This window comes from Micropterus salmoides, unplaced genomic scaffold (genome assembly GCF_014851395.1).
Source record: "Micropterus salmoides isolate LMB-PRFRI ecotype aquatic unplaced genomic scaffold, ASM1485139v1 Ms_hic_scaffold_402, whole genome shotgun sequence".
Classification (NCBI taxonomy): domain Eukaryota; kingdom Metazoa; phylum Chordata; class Actinopteri; order Centrarchiformes; family Centrarchidae; genus Micropterus; species Micropterus salmoides.
Genome location: NW_024043396.1, coordinates 1 through 15000, shown reverse-complemented (window position 1 = coordinate 15000; position 15000 = coordinate 1). Strand labels below are relative to the sequence as shown.

Below are 15000 nucleotides of genomic sequence, written 5' to 3'. Positions count from 1 at the left end.
GTAATCCCCATATCACCAGGCTCCAAAAGAGCAGATCTGCTCTATATTTACTGGGTGGGTTTGATGTGCTCCCATTCATTAGGCTTGCAGTGAGAGATTAATTATCAAAAATAAACCAAGCCCTGAAGGGGAGAGCAACAACTAATGTTGTGTTAGGAGGAATGACAGTAGACAGAGCACTTCAACAGTTTGCCCACTGCAGACCTTCATATTATTAGAATACTAATTATATTATTGAATTAATTATCATTGAATGTAGATTATTATTTGACACATGAATCAAGGCACCACTAGTGTTATCGATTCCAATTCACACTACGATGAAAACAACTTAATCCTTTACTTTAGATAGAATATTATGAGCACACCTGCATCCTTTTGATCACAAAGCCAAAGAATGTCACACATTTATACAACCTACCTAACCTGCATTGCTACCACGCATTCCCTGACATGCCTATTTTTGTTTTTGTTTCAAGTTGGCAAAATATTATAGATATACACCAAATCATTTTACATTCACCAAATTTTGACTACAACATGAAAAGACAGAAACTTTAAGGATGAAGACTGGAAAAAGATAGATAGTATCTATTGGAAATAGCTGCATGTACTGTAGTACTGCATCTTCCATCATCCTAACTCACACAGCTGTGATGTATTGGGAATAAAATGCCTTAATCAGAATGTCTGGCGCTAATGTTTGTGAGTGTGTGTGCGTGGGTATGCCCTTGCTTTTGTGAAGGAGGCTGGAGAAAAAAAAATATTTCTAAAACATATCTTTAAAAAGACCATCAGTTTATTTATTTTTTTAAGAGCATCAGCACAGATCCCTTCTTATTGCTGGCTTACAGAAGGGTACATGGACATTGGAGCTGAGGTGGACGTGGCTATACTAGCTGGTTAATGTGAATTCTATTTCTCACTTTCTCCAAATAGATGAGGAATACATTATTCATAACGCCAAGGGAATAGCAACTTGTCTATGGTAAATTCATCTTGTTCCTCTCATCCTCCCTTCATCTTCCTACTTTCTTATTTCTGAAAAAAGGTCTGACACAGCACTGAATTCATCAGTGTCATTCCATTCAGAGGAGCGGCGGCCTTCCTGCCCAGTGACTGACATATTTGCTCTACAAAGGCAAAATGGAAAGCTAACCCAACGGTTTAAATTTACTTAATAATTTCAAAATACACAATATTGTCCTTACTCTAACAATTTGTCTGTTGTTACTTCCAGTGTTCGTAGACAAAGAAAGTGTACAAAAAGAGTTAGTGCACCCAGACTAATAATCTTTGTAGTGCTGACTACATGTTCCTTTTTCACACTGCACTGCTGTGAAATGCTGTCTTCACAAGAACTACAGACAACACCTGACCTCCCCACCAGCAATGCTGGGTGTGACCAGAGGTTCAACAGTGGTTAATGAAGCAATTCCTCCAAATAAGATGCAGTGTGTAATTTTACCAAATTTTATGTATTTAATTGTTATATTATTTTATGTTTAAGTTTGTGGGTGGTTTATGTTTCATCTGACTGCAAGACTCTTTATCACCACACAGCTTGTGAAAATCAAGTTGAATTAATGAATAACAGAGGCGAGCTAATACAGTTGATAGAGTTGTAGTTAAATGACACAAAAGTTACACTAATATAAAGGTATTTTAAGTTTGACTTTTAAAAATCAATGGGTCTCTTACTTTTGGGATGATAAAAGTACATAAATTTCAACCTAGATTTTACTTTTCAAGATATGTTGGTCAAAGACAAACAAACAGACAAGCAAATCCCAAGACTATCTAAGCATTGACATACAGTAGAGCACCACAAGGGCATAAGTCAATAAAAAGACTGTGGTATGTAAAAATCACACAGAACTTACCTGATGTAATAGTCATTCCTGATGAGCAATAGGTGCTGAAGAATTGACAGGAAGTAGGGCTCTGAGCCAGTGTCTTTCACCATATTCGACAGGAGATGGTACACTTCACTCATATCAGTACAGAAGCAAGGTTAAGGAAAACAACTCTATGACAGTCTTACTTTTTAGGTTTCTAAGTTAATCCATTTAACAGTTAAGGTTAACTTCTTGAGAAAACACCACATTTCAGTTCATTATTCAGGTGCATTCAATTCCTTGTAAACATTTAAAATTTTATTAGTACTTCTTTTCTTTATAATTACTTATTTATTTCCCCCAGTTCCTCACCTCAAGGTTTTCTGACAGCCATCATTGTGCAAAGCAAACGGAGATGTGATTCCTCTTATCCACTTTCTCTCAGGGGAGCTACAACAGTGGAAAATAGCTAAGTTGAGGACAGGCATTGGCAATAAAGAACGCTCCTTCTGGTTTACCTGTCACTCACTAGAATAGAGAAAATTCATTACATTTGAATGTTTAAGGCAAGAATGATGGGGAGCTGATCATTCGCAGGCCAAAATATAGCTGAGATTCAGTTCTCAGATTGAAACTGACATGTACTCAGGAGTGAAAATTCATGTTATTAAATTTGCAAAAGGTATTGATTATGTGTCTTACGTTAGCTTTCCCCAGTAGGAAACATTGATGGCTTTCAAAAATAATGCGAGAACTACGTATATAACACACAGTAAAGGTAAGCATTGAAACATATTTCAAAATTACATTATGTTAACTGTTGATTTGTAGTACATTTAAAAAAAAATATTGTAATTTGTGTTTCTCAAACTTTTAATAGTTTCCTAAAAGTGTAGTTCTAACAAGTAAAGATCCCAGGAAAATGAATGATTTGGAGACTATTTAACTTTGCTTGAGAAAGGAGGATTTCCCCATGGAGCCTCATCTTGTTTGAAAGAGTAGAAAAAGGTTCTCAGATATGTGCACACATGCAGAGAAAAGAAGACTAGGGAGAAACTTGCAGAGATGAGAACAGGTGAAATTCGGGACGGGGGAGTTGGGGGTGGGTGTGACCTCCAGTACATTACAATCAGTATCAACGTAGTATATCTGTAGTATAAAACATGTCAATGTCAAAACTCAACGCTCAAATTGATGTTTGTTCAATTTTGTTCATGAAGTCAACTGTCTGACATTTGGGAAAAACACAATGATTGTCACAGCTGTCTGTGTAATTAGCATGTCAAACCTATCCTTCTCCGTGGCTGCCTGCAGCTACACTTCCCCTGTCCTTGCGACTGCAACTTCCACGAGGTTCATCTACACTACAAAAGAACTTGCACCTGTGTTACTTTGTGGCTATAACAATGTTGTTGACACAATGTCCAAGAGACTGTGCAGTCACTGCTGCAGCCAGTGGAGAGCCAGAACAGTGCCCATCTGTGGGCAACACCAAACTTATGTTTCACAACAGTCAGTATTTAATGTTTTATTAGGCTATAACTAATCAAAACTCAAGTTTAGCATAATTTTCAGGACACACAAGACAGGATTCAGGACCACTGCTCATAATTTGGAACTGTCCCAAATTTTTCAGGATGTCTGGTCTGATTTTTTTATGATGTTCAGGTAACTGAGCCAAATTAACACTCAACAGAGCAACAGTAATATTTCTACTACTTTAATGTGTTATAATAGATGATTTCATGGATATACTAATGTTACAGATCCAAAACATGACCGATTAGAGGGGCCCAACTAACACGTTTTCAAAGGTTAATCGGAATATTTTGTCAATATTATTTGTCAGATTTCATCAACAGCTAACGAAGGATGACTCTGTAAAAGAGTATCAATGTCAGATTCAATTTATTTCCCCAATAAAAAAAAACAGCATTTAACTGCATTCTCCATTTCCAATACTATCATCCAATACAAAACAATCTGTAGCCGCTGCAATTGGGGAAGATCAATTCTTTTAAATACTGTTTGACACTTTTCCTATTAGTTTCAACAATGTCTGTAATTAAACTCCTATCCCATATAATTTTTTTTGAGAGAGAGAGAGGGATGGGAATACAGGCTCCTCTGCAGTATCATTTCCCTCCCTTGTATTAGCTGAGTATGAAGCCTGAGAGAATTACCAATCCTGTGAGATTCAATTATAGCCTCACCACAGCAGTATTTGAGAGGACATGAGAAGGGGCTCAGGCTGGGAAAGTATCCAACTAGCTTCATCTATCACTAAGCTGCAGACATAAACCTAATGTGGAATGCCAATCCATTCGATGACACCCCCTTCTATGCTATCTTTCTCGCTCTGTGTCTCTCTCTGTCTTTACACTCCCTCTCCAAATAATGAATAAACATGAGTGGCAGTCAAGTGTGACGTAGGCCACTCAATGGTGGGGTCAATCAATCACCATTGCACAGCCCATTAATATTTATTAGTGGCCTGGAGTCACCTCCTCGGCACCTAGACCTGGGCCGGACACAGAGGAGACTCTCGAGGTTAATATTCATGAAACTGCTGGGAGAAACAAGACACATATGCAATGCTCAGGTAGTAAAAGTCCTACCTGCCTGATATATATGTGTGTGTGTATGTGTGTGTGTGTGTGTGTGTGTGTGTGTGTGTGTGAGTGTGTGATATGTGTGCGTAACTGTGTGTGTGCTATGCAGGCAAGGGGACAAAGTGTAGCCTGGGCATTCGAATCATGCTCAGAGCTCACAGATCAATACCACATTGTCCTTGGAAACAAACATTGGGCCTTCTCATTTGTGAACCTGCTCAAGCACATCATTAATCCAGGTGCACTTTTTGTCTCTGCGTGCACACACATACACAGCCTTCTCCCCTCACCTACATGTGTCAACAGAAACCGTCACTCACAGCAGCACGTTGTGCCAGTACTAGAACTGTGGGATTTGGTGGAAGAAAAAGGTTGTGGGAATGAACATCTGCATAACAATGTCAGCGTCGGGTTTGTCTGCTCACAATGTCAGCCACTCATACATAGCCTTAGAGAAGATTTGTGAATTATTAAAGGGTTCTTCTCTAGGATGCTTGAAGAAGTTTCCAACTCTCGACTAAATTACTGCTCACCTTATCAACTTCTTCTCTGCATGTTAGGAGTTAAATAGACAGAGCTGGAGGAGAAAAGTCGCATTTCTAAAATGCAACAGAAAGACAAGGAGTGATAATACTTGAACAGAAGAAACCTTGGCAATATAATATGCCTACACATAAAAATGTTTAATTGTCTACAGTTTAATTGTGCAGTAAATGGTAAGAAAAGGAAAGCATATGTCTATTTGATATCATCCTCTTGAGTCTTACAACAGTAAGTACTTAACCCAGTACTAACAGACAAAGGACAAAAAGTGATGTGGAGAGGAGGAGAAGAGTAAATAAAAAGAAGAGTGAAGAGGTGGGAGGTTAAGATGACAGGGTTATTTACCAAGTATACCTGGTCAGAGATGGAGCTGGATATTGTGCTCAGCCTCCTCAAATCCTTCTCTAATGAATCAACCCATGAGGGGCTTTAGCGTGTAAAGCTTGACCAAACCCACAATACACACTCATCTCTCACTTATAGCTCTGCAGGTATTGTCATCTGTATATTCACAGAGAGGGAGGACAAAAGGATATTCCATCTCAGCACGGATGTCATCCAGGCGATGGGAGAGTTCAATAGAGTCCTCCTCCTTGTTCTCATTGAACACCTTCAGCTGTATGTCTAGCTCCTCTGTCTCTTTTAGCTCCTAGATTGAGTTACACAGAGAAGATAGTTGCAATGTATATTATGATAAACAGATGTAGCATCTGCAGGAATAATTTAGATATAACTTGTAATAATATATTACTCAAGTATTTGTATTGTTGAATCTTATCACACTTTTATATCTCATTATAAATCAGGCCTATTATAAAACTGTAATACTAGAATATTAGTTTCCCTGTTCCAGCTGTACAAAGAACTGGGAACTGAGACGACCTGAACCCTCTCACTAGGTTTTCCACACAGTAACTATTCCTGCACACCTGTTCCAGCCACGAGGGGCTATGGCAGTGCTCTTTACCACTTCTCTATGAATCACTGGCAGTGGAGATTACAGATGGAGACAGAGCAAAATGTAACCCAATTTCTGCAGGTATCAATCACCCCGTTTTTTGGGTGCACCATCTGTCTTAAGCGACCGTGGTTCGGAGGGAGGTGCACGGTAGGGTGGGGGGTGGGGGGCAAATACATGTGTCAAGGACTATAAGAACAAAACAAATGGTGCTTTCTTTTTCAGTGTTCACTTTTTCTTTGCCAACAGCTACGCTGACTCCTGAGCATAACTCATAATTAGATGAAAGACTGTCAGTTTGAATGTCGGAATTAAAAAGCGGTGAATGTGGCATTCATAAATGGCTGTACATTGAGACTCTTTCATATCAGGGGGCAGAACTGAAGATAATTAAAGTAATGACAGCAATAATCAACAGGAGCAGCTGGGATGACTTATTAACAACTGGCTCTGTGACACGTTCACCCCACTCGCTACAAATGAGAGCTTGAATGATGAGCTGGAGCTCGTTTTCCTTCGCTTGGTGTGTAGGCTTGCTGATAATGATGCCAGGATGACCCGTGTGATAAGGTGCCAGCACTGCATAACACTTGACACAAGCTGCTACAACTACTCCTACTACTAGTTATACCACTACTAGTAGTACCATAACTAACTGAGTTAAAAATAACAACAACATTAACAAAATTTCTTTTTAATATTATTTGTGTTATGTGACAGGTCCAGCCTTTGTGATTTGAGGTCACTAACTAACTCATTACTGTTCTCAAATCTTGTGAGGAGGAATTCCTTTTACACCTGGATTATTTGGTTTGAATGCCTCATTGTTTAACAAAATTGCATTAAATATTCATAACATTTTGAAAGTGCTGCATGACTGAAAATGCTGTTTGGCTATTTGTTAACTACAGTCAAATAATGTGCTGAAATGTGTTCTGATGTAAGGCTAAAAATCTGCTAGGTGGAGAATGTAGTCAGAGTCTAAAACAAGGCAAGCGGTTCTAACAGAATTACCAAAGCAATACACTCTTGACAGAATTTCATTTTTTATTCATGTGCATAGTCTAACCATGTTGGGCCTGATAGTTTGATAACTCACAGGTAGGATCTTCTTGAGGCCACATCTTAGGAACTCATTACGTAGGTGTATCCGAAAGTCCAGGTCATCAGGGGAAGTGACCAGGGCATTGATCAGCTGCATGCAAGCAACCTTTGCAGTAGACAAAAGACAGAAAAACAAATGAGACATTTCTTGCAAAACATATCAATACAAGATCATTCCATTTAATTGTGAATTCTTTTTGGTCTCTGTAATATAAATATGCCCTTTTGAGTCATTATTTGCTCTTAATATTCCCTTTCCAAAACAAAAACTACAGAAATGGGAGTGCAACAATGAGAGAGAGAGCAGAGGGATAGTAGAATGTACAGATCTGGTGTGTCTACTGAATAGATGTGCATTATTAATGGATTTATTGGTAAGGAAAAGGCGTGTGTGTGCGCGTGTGTGTGGGGGGTTGGGTGGAGGAGGGGGATAAGAGTCATCGGTGATGAATTATAATGAGCAGTAAGGTGTTTCAGGGGAGCAAGCCATGGATAAGACAGTTTTCCTTGGACAGACAATCGATAGCAGACTGAAATATTCCCATGGAAGATAGGAGACATTGTCTTCTGAAACCTTGACTGTGTACTGTTGGCTTGTATGTGTTATTAATAAGCGCCACAACACTGCTGATTCTGTGTGGTTTCCTGGGTCAGTTTTATTATTTTTCGAGTTTAAATTTTTAGTCTAACACTCAAATCTACAAATGCACGTCTTTCTATGTAATGCCATCAGCATTTACACTAGGAAAAGCTTTCTTTTTACTTGTTGTCTTGCTTTGTCCCCTAAACCTTTTAACACACTTTTGTTCAATAAACAAAATTTTAAGTAATATTTAATGAGCACTACAGTCAAATGTTGCTGCTTTTTGAGTTGATGTCTGATGAAGGGCAGAACAAAAGCTATCTGAAATGAACAGTATTGTTCTGTTTTACTGTTACCTTAAACTTGTAGCAGCACTACAACAAACGTTTGTTAGCGAGGTAATAGCGAGGTGAAAAATGCATGTTGTTATGCAATACAGATATAAGATACTGTATATTCCCTTTGGAAAGCACAAGCTTGCTGCAGTAAAGGATGCACCTCTATTCATATATGTGGCACCAGTGCCAGGCCAGGCAGTTCCAGAAAAGCTTGAGGGCCTCTATAGGCAAGATCTCTGCATTGAAACATTTTACTCTATCCACCAGAGGCCAGAAACATAAAAGAAACTCGACCAAATCTCCACCAAATTTTTGTATGTGCCATGGTGCTCATGAAAAATTCTTTCTCTTCTCCTGCATATAGATTGAACACCTTGAACATACCTCAGTCATGTACTATATATGTGTCACATGGAGTGGGAAGCGGTTGTTTTGGGGGGGTGGGGGCATTACCTGGGTTAGGTTTAGCGAGCTGCAGAGGTGCCATAGGGGTGTACCAAACATCATAATTAAAAGTGGCACTCCTGGGACGGTTTTAAAGTTGAAATGCTGAGTTTCTCTTGTGCTCAGCAGACAAGCATAGCCTGAACTACAGCAAAACACATTTTAATCACATTAGCAAAGTCTAGTTCTACAGCCCATCACAGGTTTTGGATAAAAAGTCTATTAATTTCCTTGAACCCCCTGCATCAGCAAAGCATTTTAATTTACTTCACAATTAGCAGAGCTTCATTTCATTAACGGCAAAATTTAAAGGAAAAACAACAGCCTCCTAATAAAAGAATATCTACTTTCGCTTCCACCACCCGCCTCATCAGTTTCCTTCATGACTTTTCCTTCATGACTTCACAATCCCCGCAGTTAAAAAAGTAATTCCTAAGGTAATTCCCAGCTTTTGGTTTCACAAAAACATGTTTAAAGCTGTGTTTTTATTGCTGTCGTATAGTTTTTCCTGCTGCTGAAGAATACTATTGAAAATTAAGAGAGGTATGGTGCTTTAGTTGCCCTTTCACGAGTCCTCTGAGACCCAACTTGACAGCAGCATGGGGAAGTATTTGTAAGATGTGAGAAAATTGAGCAAGGTAGTGCGAGGAGGAGAAAATGTGAGAAAAAGTGACAAAAAGCTTAGAGGAACTCAACATCTCTGCTTTTTTATTACTGCTTTTTTATTATCATTTTTCTGCTCTTTGCAAAAAGAATGGGAAGTTCAATAGAGGTGCTCAAAGAAGCAGGGGTTTTTGATTAAAGCAGTGACAATGGAGCTCCGGCTGCATTTCAATAGCCCGGTGATCACATCCCATCGTGTGCAAGAGGTGCAGTTGGGTTTACAAGTGAACTAAAGACAGGAAGAAAATGAGAGAAAACACATGTATGAAGACAGTTGAGGCTGGGGTACAGTGGGCCACAGAGTGACACAACTGTCAATTTGATTTTTGCCTGGCATTAAGCGTGATCTTCATGACACAACATAATTTGCGTGAATCACACTGGACTGTGCCAGATTTCTGTCCACTGTACATGGGAAAACTCCTGCTTTTGTTAAAAGTTGCTACTAAGTCTTTTTAAGTATGAATCAGTGTGCATGACAAGACAAGGCATCCTGAAATGTGTACTGTACCACAGAATAATACAGCAGTCAGAACAATGCTACAGAGTGACATGGTTACTGTATTGGCCACTGAACCATAAAGGTAACTTTTCTCCTTCAAAAGAAAGAATCTAATAAAAGGGCAGTGATAAATATGAGACATTGATGTTAACTGCTTTTTGTGCGCAATTCCTAACCTGCAGCTGCTGGGCGTCGTGGTTCTCCAGTCCTTCCACAATTGGAGCAAACCTCTCTTTATTGTTCCTCTCTGCAGCAATTGTCATGGCAGCTAGAATCTTATCCAGGCTGGAAGAAAACAGAGAACGGGGAGCAGGCACAACACAAAAGTCAACAAACACTTTTATCACCTCACTGACAGGACATTTACTCACAATTTTCAGCTCAAACACCATGTATCTTATCTTCCTGTGATGGTGTGGACATTTGTTTGGCCAGTCTTTGGTCACCCTGACAAATGCTACTGCTCTCCATCTATTTGTATGCAATCCGGTCTATTATTGCTGCAATATCCAATTTTGACTTCATCGTGCTTGTTACTGAGGTGATGCTAGACAAAAGCAGGTCTTTACTGCAAATGTGTTCAGTTGTCAAAGCAATTGTGGTAGGGTGTATTTGGCTGTGTGAGAAAGGGTGCAAATTATTGAGGAGACTGCCAGACCAATGTGCAAATACACCTATTGAGAAGGTAAGCAAATTAGAGTACTTGCAAGGCCTCAAGGCAGCTCAGCTAAATAGAGCTTTGGACAATTTCAACATTTAAATTGTGAATGAAAGAGAAATTGTGTGCTGAACACACAAACACACTACAATAAAAGTAAATTGATGTCTATTGAGCACTTATGTAAATAGTGATTTACAATATTCGTACATAATAATTGGCAACAACTACTCTCTCTGTCACTACAAGGCCACATTTGTTATTTTGCCTTCATTGAGGAAATAAACAGCTTAACTCTCCTTTCCTTAACCTTCTTACTCCTGTGGGTACAAAAGAGATCTTAGCCTGATATATCTGATATCCCCTTGCTGTTCCAATAAATTAGTTTAAAATAATAAAGAAATAAATCACACTAGGCCAATTGGTAAAATGTGAGCTGTATGGATCAAACAATTTGTGTTTATATGTGAGATGTCTACTTACACGTGTCACATAAGGTTGCTATTACCTTATATCAACCCCAAAAAATAACACTTTCAGGATGACAAAATACTAGCACAGTTGCTTTGTGAGTGAGGGAGATCATGTGTCTGACCAATAGGACTGTATGTGTGGAGGTAGCCTGACACAGAGATAAATGGAACGACCACGCTCTGATAGGGGTTACAAAGTCACAGACAAGCATGGGGAGCTGCATACTGAGTAGCTTTAAAGCCAGTTCAGACGACGCTTCAAAACAGGCGAGATAGATCTGCTTAACTTGTCGTGTTCCCTTTTGATGCTGTCAGCTGAAGTGGGTGTTGAACATGAGTCAGCGTCACAACATTGGTTGGCAGAGAAGTTTCTGAGCAAGAAAGTGACGCCTCAGCTCCTTTGACTGTCATTTCTGCAGGATACGTACATTTTAATGCAGGGCTATGATCATGGCAAAGATTGCTATGTTTACTTCAACTTATTCTTGAATGTTTTGAGAATGCAGAAAGAGAAAGAGAGAGAGAGAGAGAGGCAGACAATATCTGCACTATCTATACACCCAGATCTGGTTAAAAATAATTGTGTGTGTTTGTATGCAAGCAGCAAATCTACGTCGGAGTGTTAGACTGGGAAATTCATATGGATCTAATAACTCATCAATTATATACAGATTCAACTGCCTCTATCTGCAAAACTCATGATTATATCGAAAACATTTTTTTAATAGAACAATACTTAATATTTAGTCCTTCTGTATACTTTATATTAAGCTTAAGAGAGAATGAGAATAACGATATGGATATTCCCACATTATTGTAAACATCTGTTAATCGATATACATTTTTAGGAGTGGTTACTGAAAACAATTGTGTTTCCTTCATATTCTGTAACTTCAAAATCATTTTGGAAATCATGCTCAGTCACAGAACTACAAGCATAAAGGCCTACTTGAATGGTCTGAGATGTGAGACACACTGCTGAACTCAGCTCCTCCAACTGAATTTGTGGCTTTGTTTATTTCCACCACTGCATACAGACCGACTTTGAAGTGCCATTGTTATTCTAGTCTGGCCCTGTGGGAAACAATAAAAAACACTCCCCTAAATCCAATTTATAAACTGTCAGCCAGGTTGTGTGTCCGTGGCACATTTAAACAGACTGAACTGCATCATCTGACCATGTGACCCAAAAGATTTCTGTGCTGTCTGAGGTCATCTGTATATGCGGTACATGCTTCCAGTGGGTAAACATGTATTCATGCAGTCCAGTCTCTGTCTGAGTACATGCCACCCAGTGGGAGAAGATTGAGGCAATAGTGATATTCCAGTGTTTACAAGAAGCAGTCGTCTCCTTCCCCTCTTACTGTCTCAGAAACATTAGAGAGCATAGCCGAGATGGACCATATCGCTTTCATCGTTACATTTTATTTTTCATTTCAGGGTTTTGAAATGGTGCTGTGCTGTTTCCGTATCAGGTGTGATTTACCGAGAAAGATTAGAATACAGAAAACGACCCACTCTGAATGGAGATTAGGGAAAAAGCAATTAAAGAGTCAGGTCATCCAAATAAAAACATATTTCCCCACCTACCTAATCTTATGTAATCTGTGCATATAATTTATATATATTTATATATTATAGTTTTGCATTATCTGTCATTGAAACCTCTGGAATATGTATCAATAAATAGTTCCAATGGAAAATGTCCACTTTAATTTAACTTTTCACACTCTAGGTATAACAAATGGATTTCTACTCACACCTATTTTCTTTGGTAGTGGTGAAAATCTCATTGGCAAATATTTCAAGATGCCCTCCAAATACAACTGACGCTCTGACTCACTGTGACAAAATATTTATCTTACTTTTTATTCTTTGGATAAAATTTACATGTTGAGTGCGTGCGCATATGATAGACTAACTAGAGATGTCTTTTTAATGGAATGCAAGATAGGAGAAAGTCTGCAAGAGTAAGGTCAACTTACATGTTTTCCTCTCCAATAATACAGAAAGCAGAGAGAATTTTGACAATCTCTGTCATCATGTTGGTCTGTTTGGGGTCAATTGCTCGTGCCAACAGCAACAGGCTCCGCTCATCTCCCAAGATCCTTTGCAGTCCATACTGTAAGACATGGAAGGGAGGAGATAGGATGGAGAACAGGTCCGTTGGGTTTAAATAATAAGAGCATTTGAATTCATGGAGAACTTTCACTTCAAGTAAAAAATGGATTCTACAAAGAAGCTCTAATGTACGTTAATATTCTTTTAAGGAGGGGACAACGAGGCCATGGGAGAAAATGGAGAGGATGATGAATTATTTCAATTCAGGACAGGACTATAGGGACAAATACCTATAGTCTCCTGTACCTTTTAGTCTTCCAGCAACTGAAGGAATGGGCAGAGATGACTATGTGTGGGCATTAACTCTAAGAGAAGCAATATCAATAGTTCACCTGTCCTTGAAATGTGTGCTATTTTTGAGAAATGAGCCAGACGTTCCCAAAAAGGATAATTAAAAGATCTGAGACTATGGGCTTGAAATGGTAAAATTAGCTTCCCTTTATGGTCCCATTATCCCAGGCTTGTCAGAGTCCAGATTCAAATCAGGTTTGGAATCCTGGCACAATTAGAAATTTGAAGATGTTTAATAAAAAGAATGTCCTCTCTTCTTGTGTGTGCTTTCCAGTTACTGGAACAAACCACTAGAAATTACCTTCTACAATTGAATTAAAATTATATAATTTGAATTTCAGGGCAATAACGCTGTTTTAATCATGACAGGAGGATCTTATTTTATCATTGCATCCAAGCAATATCATTTTATCATGCAGTTATACTGAGTTCATTATCTAATGAATCAGTTGAGTGGATGGTCTTTTCTTCATTGACTCATACAAACCTTATTGTTCATGAAAGCCTTCAAGCATTGGATAAGTTTATGCTGGTTGCGTTTATCAATATTCTCTTGCCTGAAAAAATATCGGAAAAGATATTGTGATTGCAAGAATAGAACCTGGTATCATAAAAATTACACAGAGATGGGAAGTCATAGGCGATCACTTACTGTTTCTTGTCCAGCAGCTTCTCCAAAGCATCCAGAAGAAGGCCGAGACCCTCATGACCGAAGTTATTAACCCAACTAGAAAGAAGACACAGACACACAAAAAAATCAGTAACCCAATATTCAGTCAGCACTGTTATTGCCCTGCTGGTTTATTGTAAGCCAAGTTAATTCACTGAAGAAAGCCAACACAAACAATATTGTATTAACCTCAGAGGAAATCAGTCATTCAGACTACTATCAAAGGTTAACACACCCTTAGATAAACTGACTGATGCAGTTTTTAATTCCTAACAGAGAGAGCTGCAAATCTAAAAAACACCCGGCCCTCACTGATTCTGAATACAGTCGGAATGAGTGTGAATTTAAGCCGTACCCATCTACAAGTAAATGAACACCCATCCATCTTAACTAGTGTTCCCATCGCTAAGCAGTTTGTATCCAGGCCCCCCTGTGAGCTGCTATGTTCCTGTGCCAAAAGATTAAGCAATTCAAGGAAGATAACACTGTAATCGATAATGGATAGTGAGAGATAATTGGCTATAAACCACAGCGTATCAGGAGACGGCAAATGATCTAGTACAGATGAGCCCGTTTGTCTAAGCTAGAGGAAGAGAGAGGAAGGGAGAGGGTGGGAGGGACAAGGGTGGTCGCAGCCAGATTATGTCATTAGCATTACTTGTTTTCAGGCCCCTAACTGTCAGTAACACAAAATGCATGGAGCAATTTTCTAACATTACCGGGGCATAAGTCAATGATGTATCACGCCTTTTTGACAATGATTTGAAATAATAATGGTTTGAGTATTAAAGTCATTTGTATTGACTCAGTGAGTCGGAAGAGACCTTCAATTAGGGACGAGATGCATTTGCCTGAGGCAACTAGCACAGTTTAGGTGAGGTATTTCTTTGATCTGTGACGAAATTAGCACACACTACAACACCCCACATACCATTACTCAAATTTCATTAGCAAACAATTTCTAAGTTATTCATATTTAGTGTAGTGTATAATGATGATCTGTTTTCTTAAAAAAACAAAACATCATAATGTAGTAAATTCATAAATGTCAGTTTACAATGAGCCTTCCAGATTGAATGTTTTCTTCCAGCATGTGCTTTGCACATATTTAAGGCCATAAAAGAAGAAATAACAAACTGGCTCATTTACTCCAGCATAACAATGCAGTTATATGTATTTGTGCTACAGAGGTGGTAGGAGTA

The 15000-nt window shown here is 38.8% G+C and overlaps 1 protein-coding gene across 1 annotated transcript in view; it reads right to left on the bottom strand.

Moving 5' to 3' along the window:
- The window catches only part of LOC119887129 (protein diaphanous homolog 2-like), a gene marked incomplete at both ends in the record, with an annotated part of 21419 nt that extends 7498 nt beyond the window's left edge, over nt 1-13921 (bottom strand). Inside the window, 7 exons of the mRNA XM_038698054.1 lie at nt 1884-2000; nt 5530-5642; nt 7051-7161; nt 9762-9870; nt 12702-12838; nt 13616-13685; nt 13781-13921. Coding sequence (XP_038553982.1) covers nt 1884-2000; nt 5530-5642; nt 7051-7161; nt 9762-9870; nt 12702-12838; nt 13616-13685; nt 13781-13921 — 798 coding nt within the window. The remainder of the gene's footprint in view (nt 1-1883; nt 2001-5529; nt 5643-7050; nt 7162-9761; nt 9871-12701; nt 12839-13615; nt 13686-13780) is intronic.
- Between the last annotated feature and the right edge of the window lie 1079 nt (nt 13922-15000).